This window comes from Vanrija albida, assembly GCF_041260175.1.
Source record: "Vanrija albida strain AlHP1 chromosome Unknown contig_3, whole genome shotgun sequence".
Lineage (NCBI taxonomy): Eukaryota > Fungi > Basidiomycota > Tremellomycetes > Trichosporonales > Trichosporonaceae > Vanrija > Vanrija albida.
The window spans coordinates 1,169,704-1,193,684 of NW_027191422.1; the positions used below are offsets into that span (position 1 = coordinate 1,169,704).

Below are 23,981 nucleotides of genomic sequence, written 5' to 3' on the forward strand. Positions count from 1 at the left end.
GTCGACGTGGCGAATGAGCCAAGTGGCACATGTTTGACCCGCAACCTTCAACCTCAAAGCATACACACTGCATATCATCTGATACAGACTCGATGGCACTGCACACGCAGCACGACTCGCCCACCCACCCACGCTTTGCGTTATGATGCAGTGCATGTCGCTACAAGCCCAGGCTGCGTGCCAGTGTGCGCGGTCCCAATCTGCCGTCTACTCTACGTACACTCGCTCCTCTAGTCATCACGAACCTCGGCAAGAACACCACCGCTCTTGACCTTGCCCCAGCCGATAAGACGCCAGTGCTTGTCGATACGGCGCGAGAGGGCAATCTTCTCGCCCTTCTCGGTACAGGCAGGCGTGGTCAGGCCGATCGTGACATCACCACCCTTGACGGCGAGGATGCGACCACCAGTCTGCGAGGCACCAATGTTGACAAAGAGCGTCTCGCCAACAGTAAGCTTGGACACCTTGGCCTTCTTGCTGTCGTCCGTCTTGACACCGAGCAAACGACGGAGAAGGAAGACCTCGGCCTTGATCTCAATGTAAATGCTGGGGCCCTTGCCGACAGCCGACATGACCATGCCGAGGAGACGGTCGGCACGGCACAGTGCGGGGTCGACGAGCGTTCCGACACCAATAAGACCACCGGGAACGGCGAACTGGAGGTGGTTCTGCTCGGCGTGGAGAGACTGGATCTTGGAGATGAGGGGACGGCAAGTGCAGGTGCCGGTAGCGTCACGGGTGATGATTCCTGGGCGGATCTCGACCTCCTGGCCGACCTTGAACACACCCTGGATAATGGATCCACCGGCGACACCACCCTTGAGCTCGTCGACGGTAGCACCAGGCTTGTTGACGTCGAACGAACGGATAACAACCATGCGAGGGTCGGCAGTAAAGTCGTGTTTGGGGGGCTCAATCTTGGCGAGGGCCATGACGACGGCGTCAATGTTGAACTTGAGCTGGGCGGAAACGGGGATGATGGGGGCAAGGCGGGCAGTGGTGCCCTCGACGAACTTGCGGATCTGCTCCGAGTGCTCGACGGCCTCGGACTCGCGCACCAAGTCCATCTTGTTCTGGAGGATGACAATGTTGTGGGGGTCGATGCCGATGATCTCGAGCGCGGCCAAGTGCTCTCCTGTTTGGGGCTGGGGGCATGATTCGTTACCAGCGATGAGGAGGAGAGCGCCGTCCATGACGGCGGCACCGGTAAGCATGGTAGCCATGAGAATGTCGTGGCCGGGGCTGCGGGGTCAGACTCGCTCACAGGCCTCATCTGCGGCTCTTACTCACCAGTCGACGAATGAGACGTGGCGGATCAGCTCGAGGCGGCCGTCACAGCCTGGCCTCTCGCACTTGGGGTTGTTCTCCTTTGAGGAGGGGTACGAGCGGTAGCAAGTGGGGGGAGGGCATGCGGGGTTCTGGCACTTGTAGATCTGGGCGAGTCAGTCATGCTGCGAGCCGTGTCGGCGAGGTGGGCCAGCACGGCCTGCACACGAGCAGCGCACACGAGCAGCTCGCGCACAGTCCAGTTGCCTCCCGCCCCAAGCCAAACCCAACGCACCTTGGCGTTGGCGTAACCCAGCTTGATGGTAATGTTACGCTCGAGCTCGTTCTTGAAACGAACGGTCTGGACGCCCGAGATGGCGCGGACGGTCGACGACTTTCCGTGCGCGACATGGCCGATGGTGCCGATGTTGATCTGGGGGGGTTAGCTGGTGGTCGGCGGCAAAAACGAAGCCGGCGTGGGTCAAGGCCGGTGGCAAGCGGGTCGGGGTTTGAGCGCAGCGCGCGGCGCGCGGCGGCCGCACGTCGTCACCAGCGACGCCGTCGCCGTCGCCGTCGCCGCTGGGCGCAGCCCCGACCTGGCTGCGTCTCGCCACCAAGCGTCCACGACTTTCCACGGCTCGGCGCGGCAAGCTCCGCCCGCCCTAGCGCACTCACCGTCGCCTGCTTGGAGATGACCTCGGGGCTCAGCGCGGTGAGCTTGGTCAGGTCCACCTGGACCTCGGCGGCGGGGTTGGAGCTCGAGCCCTCGCCCTGGAACGCGGCCATGGGGTCGTTGACGGCGGCCATTGTGGGTGTGGTTGTCGGGGTGGGGGGAGGGAGTGTGCTGGTGCTTTTTTTCGCGCGTTTTTATGTGTGGGGCTGGCGGTGTGCCGGGGGTCGAGGTCGAGGTCGATTCGAGCCCTTTTGGGAGATGCGTCGAGATGGAAATGGGTTGTGTGTGGTGGGTGTAGGCGTTGGTGAGCCGCGAACAATGACCACCGCGAGCTTGCAGAGTGCACCACCCAACCTGGCTCAGACCGCCGAGTCGAAAAAGGATCCATGGCCTGCATGGCCTGGTCGATTTGCCACGCCCGGACCAGCCCGGAATTATCTCCGTCACCCGCTCTGCAGGCTGGGCTGAGCATGGGCTGGGGGCAATCACGTGACAACCCTGACGAGACCTCCTACTCCTCCGTACCAGTTGGCATTCGACCAAGTCCGATTCGACGACGTTGTCAACGACCACCAAGCAGCAGTACAGCAACATGGCCGGACCTGGTGAGTCGAGCGGCTAGGCGCCGCCCGCACTTTGCGCGAGGGAAGCTGACGCGCGCAGGATTCCACCCCCACCCCCCATCATTCCTGCACCGCGGCCTCGCCAAGGCGCTCGGCGCCGGCATGTGGTTCTTCGTCTTCTACCGCGCTCGGTGAGTGTTGGTCGCGAGACGGGCACCCGTGCACGGAGGGAGGGACGCGCTGACCCCCCCGGCAGCCAGGACGGCCCGGCGCTCATCGGCCTCCGCCACCCCTGGGACGGACACGGACACGGCCACGGACACGACGACGAGCACCACTAGTGCGCCTGCGCTCGAGCAGGGCACGCGTGCGAAGAAGAGCGACAAGAGCGACTTGTACAGCAAAGATTGCATGAGCATACCCGGATTCGAGAGGTTGGGGCTGGGAAATGGGGGGCGGAGAGAAGGGGTTGTTGGAGGCGGGGCGACTGGGCCCGACGATCGCGCGCGCCTGGCTTCGACCGGGACGGCTGCGCGTTCAGTGCAGCGCAGTGCCCTGTCCCCGCTGGCCTGGCGAGTTGGCACGACCGACACAACTCCTACCCACGCCCATGCGCAACTAATACATTTGACACTATCTCGACTACATCCCCTACCACCCCAGAATCCCCTCAGCGCCCAGCGCGCGCAGTCTGGACCGCGCCAGCAGGCCCTCGCGCGGCGGAGGCGGCGGCAGCGGCTTGTCCCTGTCGTCGGCGGGCGGCGCGGACGACAACCCGCTGGCCGCATCCGCGCCCAGGCCCGTGGTCAGCTCGAGCGCGGTGATGGGGCCGCTGCGGCGGATAGGCTCGGGGTGGACCAGCTCGTTTGGCGGCGTGTCGAGCATGGCGTGTATGGCGTGCGGGCCGTCGAATACCAGCGACGTGGGCGAGTTCTGTCCGCTCATGCCCAGCTCGTTGGGGTCGAAGCCGTATGTCACCGCGCTCGGCGGTGGCGGGCGCGCTGTGACGAAGCTGCCCGAGAGGCCGCGCTCGCCGAGACAGTGGCACAGGCATGCGGGGCAGTGGTCCAGATTCGACTGCAGCACGGCGCGCAGGCAGCGCGTGTGTGACGTGTGCGAACACACTGTGCAGGTCGTTGCGAGGCCTGGTTGTCAGATACGCATGGAGAGCTCACTCACCCTTGATTGGAAGGCGGCAGACCGAGCACTGAGGCGGTTCGCGGGCACGATTGCACTGTGGGCACCAGGCGCGCCCGGGAGTCACAACGCGCTGTTTGCAGTGCTGGCACATGGTTGCAAAGGCTGGAACATGAGCGCTGAACAGGACGTGACACTCACTCAGATCCTTGGTGCCAAGCTCGCCGCTCGCGGCATCGCGTGCCGGTCCCTCAACAGGCGCAAAGTCGTACTGCAGGAGCGCAGCGCGCTTCCCGACATGACCCAGACGGAGGAGGTGGTCTGCGTAGACAAGCTTCCATACCTCGGCGAGCGGGAGAATCTCATCGCGAAGGAGCGACGTGCGCGGGCTGTTTGTCAGTTGAGTTGGCGCTCTACAACTCACTGCTCGTCGATGAGGAGGTCGATCCGCACGCCGACGGTCCGGTGCCGGCGCTTGCGTTCCGGCGTCGACGCGAGCGCGCCGCCCGCGCGTGAAAAGGTTCTGCGCAAGGGGCTTGCCGAGCCAAACGACACCTTCTGTGAGCGGCCAGTGTGCGGCGGCGCGTCCCCGAGGCTCGCTCCCGAGCCCTCGCGCTCGAACGGCGGAGGGCGGTGGGGCGTCGGCGGCACATTGTACCCTGGTGGTGACCACGTCGGAGCGCTAGTACCCGACGTAGCCATTGACAGCGGGCGCGGACGCGGGTCTCTGCCCGATCTTCCAAAGTCGCGAGACTCGCGCGACTCGCGGCGGTCCAGTCTGCGTGGGGACGCAGCCACCATAGACGTGCCTGTCATCAACGGGCCGATCGTGTCGCTTCGAGGAGGGATCGACATGCCCATTGACGAGGGCTCTTCAAAGCTCCCCGCGATGGGCGTCCGGGGAGTACCGATGCGGTGGGGCACATCAAACGACGTGCGGTCACGAGGCGTCAACGCCATGCCGCGCAGGCTGATGGACGACGGGTTCATGAGGATCTGCGACCAGCCCGACGTTCGGAAGCTACTCGGTGCAGATGGCGGATGGGGAGGTGTTGTCGGCGTATTAGAGCTGTGTCGTCGCCCGACCGTCAGCGTTGTCGGCGCGATCGTCGTCGTTGTCATCGGGAGGTCAAAGTAGTCGGCCTCGGGCGAGTGGTGGACAATGGTCTCGGCCGGAGGCGGAGGATTCGACGTGCGCTCGTACTCTTTCAGAATGCAGGCAATGAGCGCAAGGAGCTGGACATCATGGGCATCCATGAGCCTGTCAAAGCTGACAGCGGTTAGCTAGTGGCACAAGTCCCCACTCACATCTTGTCCAGAACCCTCCGTTTCCTCTCCATACCGATCTCCCAGTCTATCCGCTCCCTCTTCGCACTGCTTTCGCGTTGGAATGGCGCATGGTGAGAGTACGGCGGAGGTGGGTCGGACAACAGACTTCGCACCGCCGCCCACACCTCGGCGTGATCAAGCCGCTTCAGGTCGAGCGCGTGGACCAAGTTTGCGTCGATTGACGTGGTGGTGTACACCGCCGCGAGGTTGATGTCGGTCGCGCCGGTAAGATGCGACACATTGTGGATTGTAAGCGTGCTCCGTGCCTGCACGGGTGCGAGACCAGACTTGAGCCTGCGGATGTGTCTCTTGTACCGCATCATCGCAGGCTTGTGCGGGTTCTCGAGTCGAGACAGAGCTGTGATAGCGCGTGCGAGGGGCGAGTTGAATGGGTCCCGCCCGCCAGATGGCGACCGAGACAGCGACGTCCTCGCCCGTGGCAGGACAGTCTGCTTCGGGAAGAAGCACACAAGCTGGCCGTTGTGCCCGAACGTCGCACCAGTCGACCGGACCAGCATCGGCACGTTCTGGATGACACGGTCGCTCTCACTGCCACTCTCCTCGTCGACGACACGGCGGCCCATGCGCTCGTGGTACCCGAGGAGGAACTCGGTGACAGACACAAGACACTGCTTGTTCGCCGCGCGGATCTCCTTGATAGTCGAGACGATGCGGTGGCGCGTGATGGGCGACACGGTCGCGTTGCGCTCGAGCTCAAACGTTGGGATCTCGGGGCCATGGGGATACTTGGGCGGGAAGGTCCAGTGGATACGGATGAACGCAAAGCGATCGCCATTAGCCCACGGGCCATTGAGCGACATGGTAAGCTTGCGGTGCGCGATATCAATCTGGCATCAGCAATGCTGCGGGCACAACTCGCTCACCTTCTCAAAGTTGACTTTGGACTTTGGAAACATCTTGTGCACGAGGACGAGCTCGTCCTTGAGCGGGATAAGCTCCACCCCCGTGGCAGAGAAGTCCATACTCCTCCTCCGTCTGTGTGATGGGGTACGTGTCAGGCTGAGGCCACGGAGCGATGAGTTCTCCCCAGGGGTCCGCGGGCGCGAGTTGGATCTATCGCCATCAGTGCTGCGGGTCTCGATCTCCGGTGACGTGTTGGCCGAGTTGCTGGTGATGGATGCTGCTGGCGCTAATCCTCCTCTTCTGCTGCCATTGTCTCCGGGCAGGACGCTGGCTGCGCGGCTCGGGGCAACACTCGACTCGGGCGTCGCACTCGTGGCACCCTTGCCCGTCTTGACGACCTTTGTGAGCCACTCGATCTGGTCCACGGCCTTCTGCGTGCCACCACCGCGGGTCATTCCCGTCTCCTTTGGCGCAGCAAGCATGCGCTGGCGCGCAATACCGCTCGGCGGTGCTGGGGCCGGGAACATGGTTGGGAGGCAGAGGTGCGGGTTGTGGGGGTCGATCACCTTTGGTGCCGGTAAGTACGACCCCGCAGGCTGATACTGCCCAGCAGTGGCTCCCTCGCGGCCTGGAATGTGAGTGTAGGTCACATCCCTTGCACCGCGGCGCGTACTGAGCACCGTGATCGGGGCGCCGGCCTTGTACCCGACCTTGGCCGAGACGTCGCGGGGGACGGGCCAGATGCGGAGGGTTCGGTCCTTTGACCAGGTGACGAGCTGGAACTCGCGGTCCTCGTGCTCGAGGTCATCACCCCCGCGCTTGCGCCAGACAAACTCCTTGACCACGTCGGCGTGGCCTTCAAACCTTTCCACTGGTGTGTTGGACATGCCCGGGGTTTCTGGGCAGTCGTACCCGAACATCTCGAGCGCCGTCTCCCCGCGCTGAGGCAGCGCGAGCACGCCGTACCCGAACGGCAAGTGGCGCGCTCGCCAGACGGGATAGTTTGTCTGGATCGTCTGCCGTGGCTCGTACATCGACCCGATCGGCGACGGGAGGGGCACAAAGTCGTTGTCGCTGAGCTGCTCGTTTCCGGGCGAGAGCTCCGGCACGGTCCAGTACTTGATTGTGCGATCGAGCGAGCATGTCACAATCTTGTGGCGCTCTCGTCTGTCCCAGTCGATTCCGTAGATCTTTGCGTCGTGCGCTTTAATCACCACGACGGGGACCGATCCCTTGCGGTCGTCCCACACGATCACGTCCTTGCCGTGGGCGGTGGCGAGGATGTGCTCGTGCTGGCGGTTCCACTTGACCTGCGTCCCGGCCGCGCCCCACGCCGAGAGGCGCATGAACGGCGTGTTGCCGTCCATGCGCAGGTCCCAGCCGCGAATGCCAGCGTCCATGGCCACGGTCGCCATGAGATTGGGGTTGAGCGCGTGCCAGTTGATATCAGTGATTGCGCGCGAGTGCGCGTCGATAGACCGCATGAGCGCGGTCTGCGCCGCGAGGTCCCATATCAGCAGTTTCTGGGACGAAGTAGACAGAATGAGATTGTCGGTCACGGCGTGGGGAGACCACTGGCAGCTGCGGGAGCGTCAGCGACCTCACTCGACCTCCCCCCGCCTCCCCACTCACTCTGCGATCTGCCACGTCCCGCCCTGGGGCACGAATCTCGGCGCCGAGTCGACGTTTGCAAGATCGAGGATGTACAGGCCCTTCCTGCTGGCGAGACACACGTCGCGGCTCGACGGGCTGATGGACAGGCTCCCGACCGGCTGGTTGACCGTGATGGTCGCGCCCTCCTGGAACGGGTCCATCGGTGTCGAGCTGCGGCGCTCGACCTCTGGCGGGGCGAGCGAGGCGACGCTCATCCCAAGCCCGAGGATCGAGCCGCCAGCAGCCGAGAACGTCGTCGACGGGCCGCGCGCGCGCACCAGCTTTGTCGAGGAGACGAGCGGCGACAGCCCCCGCGGCGACGTGACGCTCGAGCGGCGCGACGCCGGCCCCGACGGCGGGAGCGGCACGCGCGACGGCGAGGGCGAGTGCATGGGGGGTGGGGCGGGGCGGGCTCTGTCGGCGGCGTATGCAGGTGTGATGGGTGTGATGGTGGTTGCGAGTGAGTCGCCGTTTGCCATTCCATTTCAGTGACGTCGATTCCAGTCGGCATCATTTGGCCTGGCTGCACCCATTGTCCGTCGCACCTACTCCTGGCCATTTTCACGCTCGATCAACAAACAACACTGTCCTCATCACAACACCCACCCCCCATGGCCCTCTCCCTCCCGGCACCCCTCCCGGCGCCGCTCGCGCGCTCGCGTCTCAAGTCCAACCTCGGCGCGCTCGCCCTCTTCGCCTTCCTGCGTGCAGTCTTCACGCCGTACATTTCGCTGCGGGCGGTCGTTGTCGCCCTCGCCGACCGACTGCTGGCACTTGGGTCGTTCCAGCGCCGCGGCAGCGGCCTGGTGTGGTGGATCGGTGAGTGCTGCAGGCGGTGCACTACCTCGCCGCTCGCTTCTCGCCCGGCGCTAACACTGCAGAAACCCTCGTCACCCTCTCCCTGCTCTACAACATCGCCGAGGCCGCCTACTGGGTGCAGCAGCCGCCCGTCCCGCCCCCCGCACCCAAGGGCATGGCGTTTGTGCCCATCTCCAAGTCGTCGCCTCTGGTGAGTCCAGCCCCCCGCCGCGGCTGACGCACAGACCCGAAGCTATCCCCCCGAGCCGGCCGCGTCGACGCCGGTGCGCTCGAGTGCGGCGCAGAGCCAGCTCGCCCAGTCCATCTACCGCGCGTCGCCGAACCGCCCGGGCGCGACGACGACGCCCGAGCGCCAGTCGCCGCTGTCGTCGTCGACGGCGCGGATCCTCAACCTCGCGCAGCCGGCGCCGTCGTCGACGGGCCTGTTCTACGACGACAGCGGGAGCGCGAGCCCGTCAAAGGTGGCCCGGGGCGGTCTCGGCGCCAGCACGTCGTCGGTCGCTGCGCCCGCCGCGGCAACCACCACGACCCGCCGCAGCGACTTTGTCGTCGTCGAGCGCGACGAGAAGGAGTGGGTCGACAACGTGTGGAAGGGGGTGCGCGGCAAGGGCCGGAGCATTGGGCTGTAGGGGTGGCGCGGCGCGGCGCGGCGCGGCGTATAGAGTCAGTAGAGTGTGTGGGCGTGCAAGTCATGCAGTCATGCACAGTGTCTATGTGTGGGGTGGTCTACTTGTCGGTGTCCATGGCGTCGGGGGCGTCGGCCTCCTCGTCGTCGTCGCTATCGTCGCTGCTGTCACTGCTCTCGTCCTCGTCCTCATCCCCCTCGTCCCCATCTTCCCCCTCGTCGTCTTCCTCCCCCTCCTCCCCCTCATCAGCAGCAGCCTCGGCCGCCTCCCACACCCCCGCATCGCGCTCCACGAGCGGCCCCAACCCGTCCCCAACCTCGCCCCGCACGTCAAACACGCCCAGTCCGACGTCCATGGCGACGGCGGGCCCCTCGCCCTGCTCGATATCCACGCTCGCGGGGTCGGCGGCCGCGCGCGCGAGCAGGTCGGCGTTCGAGCTCGCCAGGAGGGGGAGGAAGGCGCGCGCGCGGGCGAGCACTGCGGGCGTTAGCTCGCGTCGGCTCGTGGGGAGAGACGCACCGTCGGACTCGGGCATCGCGTGCGGCCTGCTCGGGGGGAGGGGGAAGGGCACGTCGTCGGCCGCGGCGGCGGGCTGGGCCAAGGACGAGAAGAGCGAGCCTGCTGTCAGCTTGAACGCGGCGCACACCCACCCAACCGCGCCTCGCGCGACTCGGCGCTCTCGACGTCGAGCTTTTCTCTTGGTGCCATTGTGGTTGGTGTTTATGGGACAAACACAAAATTGCATGACGTCGGTTTCTGGTTGTTGGCGTTTCACTACAGTGGCGCCGCCGCCTGCAACAACACACCCCCACCGCACCCGCCGTGTCCACGTTTGCATAGCATCGTGCTCTAAACATCTAGTCGCCTCTCGTCGTGGCACTTCAGATCCATCCTAGAAGTACAGTATGGCGGGGCAGCGGTACGTGCGACAGTGTCCACCGCGCCCTCGCCTCTCGCTCGCTGTGCTCGCTGCACTCGTGCGCGCGCGCTCACTGCGTCTTCTTCTTCTGCGGGATAGGGTTGCCGGCCTCGTCGATCAGCCCCTTGGCCTGCATGTTCTTCAACGACGCGATCAACGGGTCGAGCTCGGGCACAGGCTCGCGGTGCGAGTCAAACGTCTTGTCGGCCCACGTAAAGTACTGGCCGTAGTTGCACGTAAAGTAGATGTGGTGCAGCGTGTGGTGCGCGGGCGAGTTGATAAACTTCTCGGCCCAGCCGCCGCTGATCATGTCGCCGTCGTGGATGAAGATGGTCCAGAACTGGACAAAGGCGAACATGCCGAGGTAGAGGAGCCGGTGCATCGGGAAGACAAAGACGAAGACGCTGGGTGTGTTAGTGGCACGTTGTCGTCAAGGCCGCCCGCGCCAACTCACTGGTAGGGGAGCGACTGGGCGTAGCCGTCGAGCGGGTGGAAGGCGAGCGCGGCATACGGCGTAGGCACAATCCACTTGTGGTGCGGCTTGTGGATGTACTTGTAGATTGACGGGTGGTGCTCGAGACGGTGGATCCAGTAGATCAAAAAGTCGGTGCACACGAGGAACCACACAGCCGAAAAGACAAAGTAGCCCCAGCCATAGTCGTCGATATTCTCGTACAGCACCGACTTGCCGCGCACCTCGCCGAGGAACCAGGGGACGGTGAGCACGCCAATCGTCGGCCCGGCGAGCAGCGAGCTCATAATCTCCTGCCGGACCTGGTTCTTGAGGAAGCGCGGGTGGTGCTCAAGCCGCCGGTCGTACAGGAAAAAGTAGGACAGCGAGCAGAAGATGAAGTAGACGATGAGTCCACCGGCGACGGCAATCGCCCAGAGCGAAAGGCACTGGCGGTAGATGTTGTCGCGCGCGAGGAGCGAGGCAGTCGCGAGCGTCTCGCCCGCGACCGTCGCGTTGGCGGCCGAGCTGAGCTGGCCCGGCTTGGGCAGGAGGTACGCGTACGCCGCGTCGAAGACGTACTCGTCGCTGTACTGGAGGACGAGGTCCATGGTGGGCTGGCGGGGTGGCCGGGGGCGTGGACGGGGAGGAATGCGCGGGGAGGGGAGGGGAGGCGGACCGGTGTACGTCGGGAGCGAGGCGGACGCGACGGAGCAGTCGCAGTCGCAGTCGGAGGCAGAGATGAGAAGCGCTAGTGCGCTCTGATCAGCTGATAAAGTCTGGCAGTGCTCGGCGGGGCACGGCGCGCTCGGGCGATTGCGCTCAAGGTGCGCGCGGTGGGACGATGGCGCAGAGGGGGAGCGAGGTGGTGCTCGTCCTCGGCAGTGGGACGATGAGTGCGTGGGTGGGTTTGATGGGCTGCGGTGGCGCTGGCTTGCTGGCTAGCTGGCCGTGCACTCTGTAGCAGAAGTACTAGTTGTGAGAAGAGCAAAGCAGAGGTTTGTCGTCAAGCAAACAAGAGCGAGCACCTCATGGACCACATTGACGTCGTCAAGCGCGCGCGGCAGGTGACCGAGCTGTCTGTTGCTCTCTCTGTTGCTGCACCTCGCCGGCCGGCGCGTGGGGCGGCCGCCGCCGCACCAAATTTCCAAAACGCTTGCACGACTAGCTCGGCAAACCTGGTCCATTAGAAAATCGGGGTGAGCGGATTAGAAAACAGACAATGGTCGAGCCAACAAAACATCAGGGGAGCCTTGAAAAAAGTGGGACGATCATCACTCAGTTCGGCCGGTCGCCGCGGCGCGGAGCGCACGGGAGCGCACCCAGGCGCGGGCAACGAGCGCGACCAACAGCGGGATGTGCGGCATGTTGGCGCGTTGGCGCCGCTTCATGTGCGTGCCTCGCGGGAGCAAATATCGTCAGGCCAGAAGCGGAATCAAGTTACCACGTGTCGTAAGCCACGCGAGAATACTCCCGCCCTGTCACCGCCGTCACTCACCGAGTGACGCCAATGACTGCCTGCCGCTGCCGCTGCTATCGACGACGAGATTCAACATCGACACGCAACTAGCCCGAGGCATCGACCGCACAAAGCAGCGACAGTCACCGCGCCTACTCGCCGTCGCGCAGCCATCGCTCCTTCACCTCTTCGAAAGCAACAAGACCGCGCCCGTGCGCTTAGAGAGCTCGCGCAGCTCGTCTCATCTCGTCCTCACCTCGCCTTCCTTCCCCCACCCCACCCTCACGATGGGATTCGGCCACGTCGTCCTCATCGGCTTCATCATGGGCGCGATTGGCGTCGCGGTGTGGTTCACCACCCCGCGCGGCAAGAACCAGACGTGAGTGGCGTGCACGTGGGGGGGAAGGCGGAGTGGTGGAGGGATGTCTGAGGCTGGGGGCGGAGGAGCGGTGGAGGGGTGTGTGGTGACAATGTCTCTTGCTCGCACAACGAGAATGAGTTGGGTTGTCGGGCGAAGGCTTGCTTGCGCAGCAGGGCCGGTGGGTAGGCAGACTCACCTGCGGGCGGAGAGAGCTGTGGCCGGGGGGGTGGGTGGGCGACCAAACGAGATGCCTTGCGATCAACCGAGTGGTGGGCGGCGAGCGCGCTGCCGTGGTCGTCGACTAGCGCTGTTGGATGCGCAGTGGCGTGTTGCGAAGTGGCAACGGCGTGCATTGCCTGCGCCCTCTGCCTTGTCCGGCGGCAAGTGATCGCCTCCATGAACACGTTCATCACACCACCTCACCTTCCCTCAGCCAGTGCAACCCCACTAACACCCCCAGCCTCATCCGCTCCAGCGTGTCCCTCACGCTCGCCTGCCTCTGGCTCATGTGGGGCATCACGTACACGGCGCAGCTCAACCCTCTGATCGGTGAGTGTGTCGTGGGAGTGAGACGGCGTGGAGGTTGTGCAAGAACGATCGTGCTTGACGTCGGTGTCTGGGTGCTTGATCTGTGCCGAATGGCTCGCAAGATCTCCAGGCTACCAACTGTTCGACCACGGTTGCTGGTGCACAAGCTATGAGCCTGCGTCCGTGGCCGGCGGTGTCGACTACCAACCGGACGTCGCCTTCCTCACCCACCGCCCCCGACACCCCTCCTTGCGCCCACACTGACACGCCCAGCACCAAAGCGCGCAGACCTGCGTCCCAATGTTGGGGAATAATAGACACTATGTATGATATGAACGGCTCGCAGGAGGGCCGGATTGCATCGAAGCGCGTACCCCGCTGCGTCAGTGGCTGAAGTGGGCCGCCGCCCGGCGCGCACGGGCTGGTCATGTGCGTGTGTTTGTGCTGGCACAACGGGCGTGAGTGGTGAGCAGAGCAGCAGGCAGTGGGCGCAGCTGTACCAGCAGTGAGGGGAGCGAACGTTGGAAGTGCGAGGGCGTTGAGGCCAGAACGTGAGGTCACCGCGTCACATGTGAGCAAGTCTGACGCGTCGGCGCCTGTGTCCACCGACGCGTACATGTCCTCGCGCGTTCCGTGCGCCGCGTGTGCATGCAGCGTCTGCTCCAGGCGTCACCCCCCACATCTACCTGCCCAGTGCAGTCCGACAAGGCCGCCCCCCCCGCCCGCCACAGTGACCGCAATGGGCCCTACAATAGTGCCACCTGGCTTGGATCATCGTCACGTGCCGAGTCAAGCCATCCCCCTCCCCTTTGGCCGGCTATGCGGCCCACCCGACTGGCTGGCTGGCAGACCTCGACCCGCCCGACTCGCCCCCTACGTCAGTAATGTCGCTCGCTCACTCCTCGCCGCGACTGGCGCACTCCTCCAGTGACCGCATTCACATCCCATCCCCCCCATCACAACCCCATCCCTCTTCGTCCCCACCACCACCTGTGACTACTCCACCTAACAACATGTCCACCACAACCTCGCTCCTCCATACAGCGCTGCAGAACCTGCACGTCGCGCAGCAGGTCGCGCACCCGAGCCACACGCCCCGCCCGCCCAGCAGCGTCGGGAGCTCGCGCGACAATGGCCGCGGCGGCAGGTCGGCGTCAGACGACGAGGACGACGACAACGAGTATGTCGCCGTCGGAAGGGGCACCGCGCCTGGCACGCCCATCCCGGGCAAGGGCATGGTCCTCGGCCAGCGGATCAAGAAGGTCGGCGGACGGGACCCGGTGAGTAGGCTCGGCTTCGGGACGGGCAGGGCGCAGTGTGCGGCGACGGTGATGGCTGTGCTCGTGCTGGTGATGCCGATGGTGACGGGGACAGTGGTGGCGGTGACGGTGATGGCGGTGGGAGGTACACCATGCACCACCCACCGGGCTTGCCACCACCCACCGGGCTTGCCACCACCCTATTGTCCTTCGCCCTTGCTACATCCACCCCCCCCCCCCCCACCTTACTAATCCCCCAGCTCCGCCTCCTCCCCACGCACATCGCCGTGCGCATCTTCCTCCAGCTCGATATCCGCAGCCTCGCCCGCTGCGACCGGGTATGCAAGCGCTGGCACAAGTCGAGCACGCTCAACTATGGTGAGTGGTGGCGCGGGCGCGAGATATGACTGTGGCGGAGGCCGCGGAACCGCTTCCGGCCTCGTTCCGCGGCCTCTTCACACGCCGGATGCGCTAACCCTTCAGTCTGGTTCCTGCAGAACCGCGCGCTCGTCCTCCCCTCGCTGAGCGGCATCGCGACGGGCAAGACGCGCAAGCTCGACGACGGGTCCGAGTTCTTCGACCCCTACGACAAGACGCCGCGCCTGTCGGCCCTCCCGGCCGTCCCCGTGCCGAGCTCGACGCAGCCACAGTGGTCCAAGGCGGAGAGTAAGCGCGCGTGGAAGTCGGTGTTCCACAGCACGCTCGCGCGGTCCGACCCGAACAAGGACGACACGGACCCGCTCCGCGTAGATATATACTCGCTCCACTCGAGCGGCTACTCTACGCCGTCCAACCGCCACTCGCACGCGGGCATGGGCTCGGGCAACGCCAGCCGCTGGGCCGAGGCCGTCAACCAGGGCACCCTGACGCCGACCGAGCGCAAGCTGGCCGCGCGTGAGGGGTACAAGGCGCTCGGAGGCCGCAAAGCGCGGAACAAGCGCAAGATGGGCGGCGAGATGGGCATGCGGGATAAGACGGGGGTTGTGGATGACGGAAGGTTTGACGCGCCGTGGTAGCGCCGCGGCAGCGGCCCCGCCGTGCAGCGGTGGGGTCGTAGCTCGGTGCTGCTGCCTCATCCTGCACATCTGCCCGCCCATCTCGCAACATCAAGAACCGAAACGCATGCCCGTGTATTCCTCCGTGTCAGTTGTATTCCGCCTGCCCATGCCCCCACGCCCCCCGCCGCCACATCGCACGCAACGTACAGCCAACTAGCCAACAACCCATAGCCACAAGCCGCAACTCATAGCCACGTAGCAGACAATGTTTGAATGAATGACCGTGTGATGAGGTGGCGTGGGGCTGGCTGGGAGTCGGCGTTGACTGCCACCGCCGCAGGGCGGTACTAAGATCAGACCCGTACCATCTCGACAGATCTCGATGTCTCCGCGACCTCTGCCTCTCCGCCCTCCTCTGCTCTTCTCACGTCTGGACTGAGTCTCCTCACACCCTGCTCAGTCAGTCAGACCCCCTTGGGTCCTTGTGGCCCATGCTCTTGCCCCCCTCGACACACCCTCGCTCCTCGCTCCTCGCCCCTCGCCGCCCGGGCCCAGCCGCTAGTATACACGCTCTGCCATATGCTCATCTACAGGTCCATGGCGACTCGCGAACGCCAGTCGGCGGGCGCCACTCCGGCGTGAGGGAGGTGGACCAGGTCGACGTGTCGAACCGCTTAGAGGTTGAGCTTGGTGCGGCGCCAGTGGCGGCGCTTGGCGTTGTACTGGATCTTGGCTGGGGGGTGTGAGCGGGGGTAGGGGGGAGGGTGTGGAAGGTTCTAGCCGGCAGGCAGAGGCAAGGCAAGGTAAGGTGGCAAGGCGAGGCAGCGGGTTGCAAACCCAACTGCACCGACTCGACCCAGCCTGCCAGCCAGCCCGTACCCCCGCACGCTGCGCGTGCTCGCTACTCACTGTCCGTCTTAAGGCGGAACCACTGGGGGATGGGGCGGTTCTGGCGGGCCTTCTTGGCAAGCTTCTGCTTGATGATGAAAGTCTTCTGCGAAGGCTGCGGGGTGGTTAGTGGTGCAAGTGTGGGTGGGTGTGCGCGGGCAGCGGTCGGCAGCGACAGGCGACGGCGACGGGGACGACGGGCGAGGGCGGCGAGGACGGCCGAGGCGAGGAGGAGAGGCGGGCGAGAGCAGACGAGAGGAGACGGCGGTCGATGTCCTGGTCGCTCGACCACTGCTTGGACTTAGACTTCGAGTTTCGTGCAGATCAAACGCGGCAGATGAGCCACGACGCATGCAGCGCAGCGCTCGCCGTAACGCAGAGCAGCCAACGCCAACGCCGACGCCCTAGCCGTCGCTGCCGCGCTCGCCACCGTTGAGTCGAAGGTCCTCGTCCTTCCCATCTCGTCGAAAACTTCCACCTCGTCGAACTTCGTCCCTCCCTCGTCGATTTCGTCCTTCCTCGTCCGATCGAGCCCGTCGAACGTCGTCCTGCCTTGCCGCGTCGCTGCCGATCCCGTTCCGCGCACGCTGTTCACGCCAAACTGACCATTTTGTCGATGTTTTTGTTGATGTATGAAGAAGCCGTGAGCACCAAGTCGTCTGTGATGGTCGCTGCCGCGCAGTGGGAGGTGCTGGTGCGCCTGGGCAGGAGGGTGGACTGGGCGCTGTGCGAGCACTGGGAAATTTGCTCCCGCCGCCTGGGTTGCAATTTCGCGGTGGTTTGATCCCGCTGCCGGGGTTAGCGGCGTATTGTGGCGTGGCGCGGGTTTCAGGCACGGAGAGTTCGTGGCGGAGCTCGTGTGGGGATTTGAATGCTGGCGTGTATCCTTGAGCCGGCCATTTGATATCTATGTGCGGTGGTCCCACCCCGCCCGCGGTCTAGTGATGCCGCACTGGCCGATTTGATGCTAGAATTTGGGTGGCGATAGGGGTTCCGACACCCAAGAGATCCACGCCGAAGAGATCCACGCCGAAGAGATCCGAACACCCCAACACCCACCCTCTTACCAGACGGCGACTGCGCAACTCGCTCCACAGATCGTGACATTCAGCATACAACAGCTAACGCTCCACTTCCCTACTCCTATTTTCCGACGCCGCCGAGACAAAACAAGAAAAACCCAAAATCCCAATCGTATTCAATCTAACGAGGCACGCTACTGCGCATCTCGGATACTCCTCCATTCGTTGATAAACTGACGCAGGGCGATGACGACTCGAGTTGCGTCAATTCGCCCGCGACAGACTCGGTGCTGCACCCGCACCCCCACCGAGGTATGATCGGGCACGATAGTGTCCGAAATCAAACGCCGCCCAGACCAAAGGCCGGTTGGCGGGGCGATATACCAGTGTTCCCCACAGACGAGTGCCCCTAAGCAGCAGTGACCAGCCTGGCCAGTCTGCTAACTCGCCTGTGTACCGCGAGTCATTGGTCGTATCCGTGTGGCACGTTGGTTATCGCGCCAGCAGAGGCCGGAGCGCTGTTCGAAGACCGCGCGCTCTGGACCTCGAGAGGCAGGCGGGTCGCGGCATCGACCGCAGCGCGCACCTCGCGAGCCATCATGTCGATGCCCTCCCACATGATGCCGTAGGCCTCGAGGCCAGCCAGAATAATTTTTACGTTGGTGAGGAGCGCTTCCACTTCCTCGTTGCGTGCCTCAGAGTACTCGCCAAATGTATTTTCGGCTTGCACGGCCAGCACAAGGAGGAGGAACGAGTAGGCGCCGGAGACGAGCCCACACGCGCAGAAGGGGATCCACTTTGGTGTTCCGTCGAGTGCGAGGGCGGCGCTGCGGTGGACAATTTCCAGGCGCACAATCGCGTTGGCGGCAGTGGCACAGCGAGCAAGACTGATGCCAGGAGGGAAGGTCTCGACGAGCTCGGCGGCCTTGACATCGGCGGTGGGCACGAGCTCGTCGTTTTCGTCGATTCCCCACGTGCGGTGCTTGACTGGGGCAGAGGGGGCCGGAACTGTGGTGCCACGGCTGATCGTGCCGCTGCTGTAACTGGCGCTGTCGAACGACGACGACATTGTCGTTTGTGGCACCACCGACGGCGGTGGCACCTGGTACGCCTCGATCACTGGCGGGATCTGGATGGCAGGGACGTGGCGAGGCTCGTCAAGCGGCGGGATGAATAGCTCGGCGGCGCCGTTGGGCTTCGCAAACCAAGGAGGAGGTAGGTACTCGGGGTACGTCTCCGGGTGCCACATGTCGTCGGTGATGCCATTCTGCAGGTGTTGCTGTTGCTGTTGCTGCTGCCATTGCGCGTATTCCGGGTGGATTGCCGGCGGCAGGCCCTGCTGCGGGGGCGACGTAAAATTGGTGTTCTGCTGGTACTGAGGCTCCGAGGTGTACGGTTGGGGCTCATAGGTAGATTGGCCACTAAAGGGCTGGGTGATATACACCTCCGGGGACAGCGACGCCGCAGGTGCCGAGCTGCTGTACTGGTGCTGCGGCGGGGAGGTAAACTGGGGCTGCTGAGTTGGGTACAGTGGTTGTGATGGTCCAGTGTACTGGAGCTGCGCTGGCGGCAGATGCTGCTGGGGAGGCTCGACGTGGTAGCTTTGGAAGGTGTTGGAGGCGTGGTTGTACTGGTGATGGGGTGGCTGGGATTGGTGGGACTGCTGGGCCGCAATCTGCTGCTGCTGCTGCTGCTGCTGCTGCTGCTGCTGCTGCTGCTGTTGCAGTTGCTGTTGCTGCTGCTGCTGCTGCTGCTGGTGCACACGCGCCGGGTTGTTGAAATTGGCCATCATCTGGTCAACACGGAGCACGGCTTCTTGGTAGTAGGCCGACCCAAACGCCATCATCGGCGATTGCGAAGACGGCCCGGCCGTCTGCTGCGGCGCGTTTTGCTGGGCCTGGTAGCCACTGCCATATTCGTACCCCTGCGCCTGTGGCTGCTGGAACTGTGGGTACTGGCTCCCAGCTTGCGGGACGCCGTAGTCACCGAAAGACACCGCACTGTCACCACTACCCTTGCGGTGAATGGACGAGCCCGCTTCGGACGTGTCGTCGTTGTCGGTGCCTCCGGAAGCCGGGAAGCCACAAATGCGCTTCGAGTAGAGCGAGACCTCGGGGAAGGCCTGGTGGCGATGGATGTGGATGTGGGTGACGGCAAGGCCGAGACGTGTGCCAATTTGCTGATTCTTGACGACCTCTTCCTCGCCACCAGGAACTTGCTCGACAATGCTCATCCTTTCCGTCTCCTTCATGAGCTCCATGATCTCCTTGTCAAACTGGATCATCTGGCGGCGCTTGTCTGCGGCCTGCTGAGCCGAAATGGCGTCCGCCGGCAGGGTGCCCCAAGTGTGAGTGGCGGGCTCGGCCTGGCTTGGCGCGTAGATGAGCTCGTTGACAATTGCACACACCCGCGAGCATTGGCGAATGCAGTTGACCCAGGTCGACCATGTCCGGTCCTTATCCGAGCAGATGGGAAAGTCGACATGCACGCGTTCGTCATCGGGGCCAACGGGCGGCGGAAGACCCGACACGAGCGCAATCGTCAACTGGTAGACATAGAGGATCCACCAGGTGCGACGCATAGAGTCCTTGCGCCAGTCGATGCCTTCGAGCGAGTAGCCCGTGCCGTCCCGGTCCATGTCGTGGATGCCCATGTCCATGGCGACCTGGACTGCCTGAGAGGCGCGCGTCATGGCCATTGTGGCGTCGTTTGTGCTTCCCCATTCCCATACTGCGAGAATGCAGAGGGCCTGAACGACCTCGAGCGACTGCCCGCGGGCAAGGGTGCGCTCCACAGCCTCTGCGGCCTGCTTGCCGAGCTGGGCCGATGCAGCCGAACGGAGGCGTTTTGAGCGGGCAGATCTGGGGTTCGGGTCCAGCTGATGGGGAATGAGGGTAAGCACGGTCTGCGTCGCCAGCAGGAACGGCGATTCATGCAGCAGCTCGGGCAGCACGTCGACGAGATAGTGGCGTGGCGGCATGACGGAGAGGTACGGGTGGACCTCATTGTAATAGCATTTCATGCTGTGTGTGCGTCAGTGGAGTACGGGTGCTGAAGTCACTGCCGCCACCGAATTGGCCGCAGTGTCGTCATGATGCTTACACTTCTTCGCGGGATGCAAATGACCGGACAATGTTTGTCGGGTCGTCACCATCCTGAGGTTCCGCATGGTGCAAGTCAAATTGAGGGACTGCGAGCAAGCCATCGAGCTTCTTGAGAAACTCTTGCAGTGCGGAGGGTGCTGCGCCTGGAGCAGTGATGTCAGCCTGCGCGCCAAGTACCGATGACGACCCGTGTCACGGCGCCATCCTTGAAAGATTGGAGCGGGTGAGGAATGTAGCACACGAGTAGGAATAGATCCGAAACAGCTGTCGCACTACCCAATGACGCCGTGTCGCACTCACCTGTACGTTTCTTGCGTGCCCCACCTCGTTTCGACTTGATGTAGATGCATTCAAGGTTCTTGCGACCACACTGATTTGGTCAGTACGGCAGCCCTGGCCACGTCACGCCGGCGGGCTTCCGGCTTTACTCACTTGGCCGCAGATGGGCTTGGTTCCATCGCACTTTGCCTTCTTCTGCCTGCAGCTCAAGCATGCTGCCTTGACTGGACCGGCCACGCCGTCCTTGTCGGCGACCAGGGCATTGTCTTTGAATGCGACTTGGTACTGGTCGTGATGAGCGTGCCCGGGGTCGTTGTTCCACTTTGCAGAGTGATCAGTGGAGCCGTCGTCCAACTCGGACTTGATGTGGGATGCACGGTTTTGGTGGTGGTTGCTCATTTTGGGTGGTGGGGCGGCGGAGGCGTTGCGAGGAGTTCGGCCCACGCGCGCCGCTCTCCTGCGTTGAGCCGAGTGAGACTGTGGGTGGAGAGAAGATGCTTGTGGGTGTTGTTGTTGCAGGAGTAGAGAGTTGAGTGGTGGGGCTGCTCCGGCGGCGATGGCGGCGGCTGCGGGGTTGAGTGGGGCCGGTTGGTGGTGCAAGTGGTGGTGGTGCAAGTCGAGGTTGTGGTGGAATTGGTGATAGTGGTGGCTCGTTGTCGTCATGGTTTGGCCGCCGTGACTTTGGTGGTTGCCGCTCTCTGGGCCGCCGCTCCCCCACGGCCCACTGCCACCTCCCACTCCAGATTGGCTGACGGCGTTCATTTCTCCGGACCTGTCTTGCTCTGCGTACGCAACCTTGCAAGCGTTTGCGACGGGGTGGGTCCGACGAGGCGAGGGCTAGTCGAGCGAGCGCGTAGGCGACTGGCTGCGGATTCTGGCCGGAAGGACGAGGTGGGCTGGCTGGGTGGGGTAAGGTCGACAAGTTCCAACGGAACAGAGCTTAATGCAACACGCGTGTACCAGGCAGGACGGCCGCTTACAGTGGCGTAAAGTGGCCGCAGGTGGTGGCGGCAGGAGTCGACGAGGCGGCGAGCAGTGGCTCAAAGTGGCTGCGGCTGGCGTACAGCCGGGGACGACGAGGGGGCGTCGTCGAGCCGGACGAAGTTGGCGGCGGCGGCGGCGTCGACAACGACTAGACGAGCCGAAGTCGAAGGCAGAGGCGGAAGGCGGGCGTGTTGGTGACGGCCCAGCGAGGCGACAACCCAGGACAGGGCCAGAGTGGGGCTGTGGGTATTCAGGACGAGGGCCAATCGGTCAAATCTCTGGAAAGATTGTTGAAATCCCAGCAAACGCTATATGCCGTAAACGAGCGGGCCTGGCAGGGGCTGTTGTTGGCTGACGATATGTACGATTCTGAAATGAAACTCGAGGTGTGTGTAGAGGGAGACCGGACTATACACAGAGGATCCGACGGGGGCGCGTAGGAGGGCGTGCGTAGGTGTGAGTCCGAGGTTTGTGGTGGGGGCGGGCTGGGAAGCGCGTGGGGTGGGCGAGATGGCAGTAGTGGCGAGACGGCTTGTACAGTGGGCGCCGCCGTCGTGTCGTCGTGACAAACGACGAGTTTTAGAGCTGTGCTGGGGGAGCTGGAAGCTCGGGCTATGTAGACCGCTCGAGAGACGAGAATGGAATGAACAAGAAGGGTGGGGGCCGCATTCGACTGCGGGTTGTTGCTGCTGATAATATTATGTCCGAGGGAGGTATGGCCCATCGGCCGGGCGGCGGGCCGCTGGGCATGTCCCAAAACAGACCTCTAACGACAAGCGCTAGATCAGTGCCTCTGGGGTGAGTTTGATTGCATGCAGGAGCAGGAGCTGAGCGGAGCGGAGCAGGCGCTGGCGCTTGCAGGACGGAGGTGGAGGTGCGGGTGCAGTGCAGGAGGAGGAGCACGAGGAGGTGCACGAGGAGGACGAGCTCGAGAAATCAGCTGTCACCCGCGCGCCCGCCCGCGCGCCCGCCTTGCCTTCGGGCATAACTCATGAGCTGCTTGCATCAGCTATCAAGGATAGGCCTCTGTGCGCCACTGCAAGGGTCCAACGTCACAGGGCGGGGGAGCCGAGTCCCTGTCCCACTGTTCTATCACGCGGGGTGCATCGTGGGGTTGCAGAGGCCACAGGGCCGCGAGCCACCACAGCCTCAGCTAGTACGGCATTCATAGGGTGCGTCTCGCAGCGAAGGGGGGTGCAGGGTCGACGCACTCGCGAGGCGGTCGCCTCGTTCCTGGAGAGGACGAGGGCTGCGGGCGAGACTGAGAGTTGCTACAGCACAAACGTTTGCCGGGGGCGTGTCCGATGATGCGGACAGCAGCAACGGCGTGCATATAGCACACATGCACATGTGCTGCAGCATGGAGCCGAGCGAGAGCGAGCGGTTGCAGCAGGTATCCATGTGTGTCGCGGACCGAGGCCGCATCGCCGCGCCGACGACAGGCCCGATCGGACATGGCTGCGGCTGGTTGCTGGCCTCGCCTTCCCCTCCCCCTCCCCCTCCCCCTCCCCCTCCCCCTCCCCCTCCCCCTCCCCCTCCCCCTCCGCCCGTGTGCCCGCCCAGTGCTAGCGCGCGACGAAACTCGCAGCACCCGGCGCACTCGGAGGGCGCTCCGGCGTGCGCTCAGCCTGCAGTCTGCGGACGCCTGCCCCGCACCGCACCGCGCGAGCGATAGACTTTTGAATTTTTTTTGCACATGCACCCAAGCGACGGTAACCGAAGCACGCGTTTGCAACTGGCCATCTGATAACTGCAGCCAATGGCGGGGAGAAGGGGGACCGGGGGGGCGCCTCGTCCGCTGCTCGCGGCGCTGGGCAGGTGCACGGCGGCGGCGCGCGGGGGTTTGGCAGCCCGTCGCCCGACAGCTTGACCGAGCAGAGGGAGGAGGAGGGCTGCGAGACTGCGTGGGCGACAGGGTAAGTTTGCGGCAATGGCACCAAGGGGGATAGAGCGGGGATAACAGCCCCCGGAGCCGCCGGTAGCGCGCCGTCTTGCCGCTGGGAGTCGACACGGGTCGGTCAGCCTCGAATCTCGCAGCTGCGCGCGGGCGGAGGCGCTGGGCGGCGGGCTGGGCGGGAGTGCACGTCAGCGAGGCTGACGACGTCGCGCCAGCTGGCGCGGAGCGCGGGCCGGGAGTCCGTCCGGGTGGGTCAATTGAGAATTGCTTGCGTTGTTAGTCACTGCCACAGATCCACCGAGCGTGGAGCGTGTGACCGACACACGACTCTCGGTCAATCTCTACCTCGTCTGACCGTGCGCGCAGCGATCAGCTGGCTGCGCCCCGCTGGCGGTTGACGCGAGCGAGCACGCCGCGGGGCGCGATGCCCCCGACCGAGCTCGCTCCGACATGTGTCCAGGCGGGGGGCGAGCGGCTGCAGGGGCTGCCTGGCTGCGTGAGGTGCGCACGGGGCAGACAAGTCCGAATCCGAAGGTGTGCCCCGAAGCGCCCGCCCGCGCCCGCCGCCCGCCGAGCCCGCTGCACCGCCCCCTTCGGCGCCCGCCCAGCCCCCCACCTGCGGCCCTGTGGCGCCGGAGTGGCGCCGGAACTCTTTCTCCCTGGCTTTCCCCCTTGCCCCGCCCCTGGACAAAAATAACCCCGTGTGTTGGTTATGGCATCTGCGTCCGAGGTGCCCGAGGGCAGAGCGCAGAGCGGCACAAATCGCGCAGCGCACGGCGACGACGAAGGACGACCGGCGCGGTGTTATCGCGCGCCCGCGAGGTCCTCCCCCCCTGCAGCGCCACGCACCACGCCCTGCAGCCCCCGCCACCGCCACGGGGTTGTAACCTCTCGATTGGTGA

General features: G+C 64.4%; 10 protein-coding genes across 10 annotated transcripts; 4 read left to right on the plus strand and 6 right to left on the minus strand.

The window, feature by feature from the left end:
* Nucleotides 1-230: 230 nt before the first annotated feature.
* GCD11 (eukaryotic translation initiation factor 2 subunit gamma) lies at nt 231-2,073 on the minus strand (the record flags this gene model as incomplete). The annotated part of the gene is made up of 4 exons (XM_069352287.1): nt 231-1,242; nt 1,291-1,433; nt 1,562-1,699; nt 1,942-2,073. The coding sequence occupies 4 exons, from the start codon at nt 2,071-2,073 to the stop codon at nt 231-233; spliced, it is 1,425 nt and encodes a 474-aa protein (XP_069209705.1).
* A 458-nt stretch (nt 2,074-2,531) lies between these two features.
* Q8F55_003759 (uncharacterized protein) lies at nt 2,532-2,887 on the plus strand (the record flags this gene model as incomplete). The annotated part of the gene is made up of 3 exons (XM_069352288.1): nt 2,532-2,544; nt 2,603-2,693; nt 2,759-2,887. The coding sequence occupies 3 exons, from the start codon at nt 2,532-2,534 to the stop codon at nt 2,841-2,843; spliced, it is 189 nt and encodes a 62-aa protein (XP_069209706.1). The 3' UTR covers nt 2,844-2,887.
* A 266-nt stretch (nt 2,888-3,153) lies between these two features.
* Nucleotides 3,154-7,877, minus strand: Q8F55_003760 (uncharacterized protein; the record flags this gene model as incomplete). The annotated part of the gene is made up of 7 exons (XM_069352289.1): nt 3,154-3,647; nt 3,682-3,804; nt 3,841-4,028; nt 4,064-4,909; nt 4,948-5,816; nt 5,853-7,413; nt 7,465-7,877. 7 exons carry the CDS (start codon nt 7,875-7,877, stop codon nt 3,154-3,156), a joined length of 4,494 nt encoding a protein of 1,497 aa, XP_069209707.1.
* Nucleotides 7,878-8,096: 219 nt separating this feature from the next.
* On the plus strand, nt 8,097-8,933 carry Q8F55_003761 (uncharacterized protein; the record flags this gene model as incomplete). Its single annotated transcript, XM_069352290.1, has 3 exons — nt 8,097-8,304; nt 8,367-8,494; nt 8,529-8,933. The coding sequence occupies 3 exons, from the start codon at nt 8,097-8,099 to the stop codon at nt 8,931-8,933; spliced, it is 741 nt and encodes a 246-aa protein (XP_069209708.1).
* A 97-nt stretch (nt 8,934-9,030) lies between these two features.
* Q8F55_003762 (uncharacterized protein) lies at nt 9,031-9,638 on the minus strand (the record flags this gene model as incomplete). The annotated part of the gene is made up of 2 exons (XM_069352291.1): nt 9,031-9,407; nt 9,581-9,638. 2 exons carry the CDS (start codon nt 9,636-9,638, stop codon nt 9,031-9,033), a joined length of 435 nt encoding a protein of 144 aa, XP_069209709.1.
* A 281-nt stretch (nt 9,639-9,919) lies between these two features.
* On the minus strand, nt 9,920-10,911 carry ERG3 (c-5 sterol desaturase; the record flags this gene model as incomplete). The annotated part of the gene is made up of 2 exons (XM_069352292.1): nt 9,920-10,253; nt 10,304-10,911. The coding sequence occupies 2 exons, from the start codon at nt 10,909-10,911 to the stop codon at nt 9,920-9,922; spliced, it is 942 nt and encodes a 313-aa protein (XP_069209710.1).
* A 1,135-nt stretch (nt 10,912-12,046) lies between these two features.
* VMA9 (H(+)-transporting V0 sector ATPase subunit e) lies at nt 12,047-12,962 on the plus strand (the record flags this gene model as incomplete). Its single annotated transcript, XM_069352293.1, has 3 exons — nt 12,047-12,138; nt 12,581-12,669; nt 12,922-12,962. 3 exons carry the CDS (start codon nt 12,047-12,049, stop codon nt 12,960-12,962), a joined length of 222 nt encoding a protein of 73 aa, XP_069209711.1.
* A 699-nt stretch (nt 12,963-13,661) lies between these two features.
* On the plus strand, nt 13,662-14,923 carry Q8F55_003765 (uncharacterized protein; the record flags this gene model as incomplete). Its single annotated transcript, XM_069352294.1, has 3 exons — nt 13,662-13,928; nt 14,168-14,285; nt 14,391-14,923. 3 exons carry the CDS (start codon nt 13,662-13,664, stop codon nt 14,921-14,923), a joined length of 918 nt encoding a protein of 305 aa, XP_069209712.1.
* A 656-nt stretch (nt 14,924-15,579) lies between these two features.
* On the minus strand, nt 15,580-16,402 carry RPL39 (60S ribosomal protein eL39; the record flags this gene model as incomplete). The annotated part of the gene is made up of 3 exons (XM_069352295.1): nt 15,580-15,638; nt 15,815-15,908; nt 16,400-16,402. The coding sequence occupies 3 exons, from the start codon at nt 16,400-16,402 to the stop codon at nt 15,580-15,582; spliced, it is 156 nt and encodes a 51-aa protein (XP_069209713.1).
* An 876-nt stretch (nt 16,403-17,278) lies between these two features.
* Nucleotides 17,279-20,597, minus strand: Q8F55_003767 (uncharacterized protein; the record flags this gene model as incomplete). The annotated part of the gene is made up of 4 exons (XM_069352296.1): nt 17,279-19,838; nt 19,918-20,062; nt 20,220-20,289; nt 20,352-20,597. The coding sequence occupies 4 exons, from the start codon at nt 20,595-20,597 to the stop codon at nt 17,279-17,281; spliced, it is 3,021 nt and encodes a 1,006-aa protein (XP_069209714.1).
* Nucleotides 20,598-23,981: the final 3,384 nt, after the last annotated feature.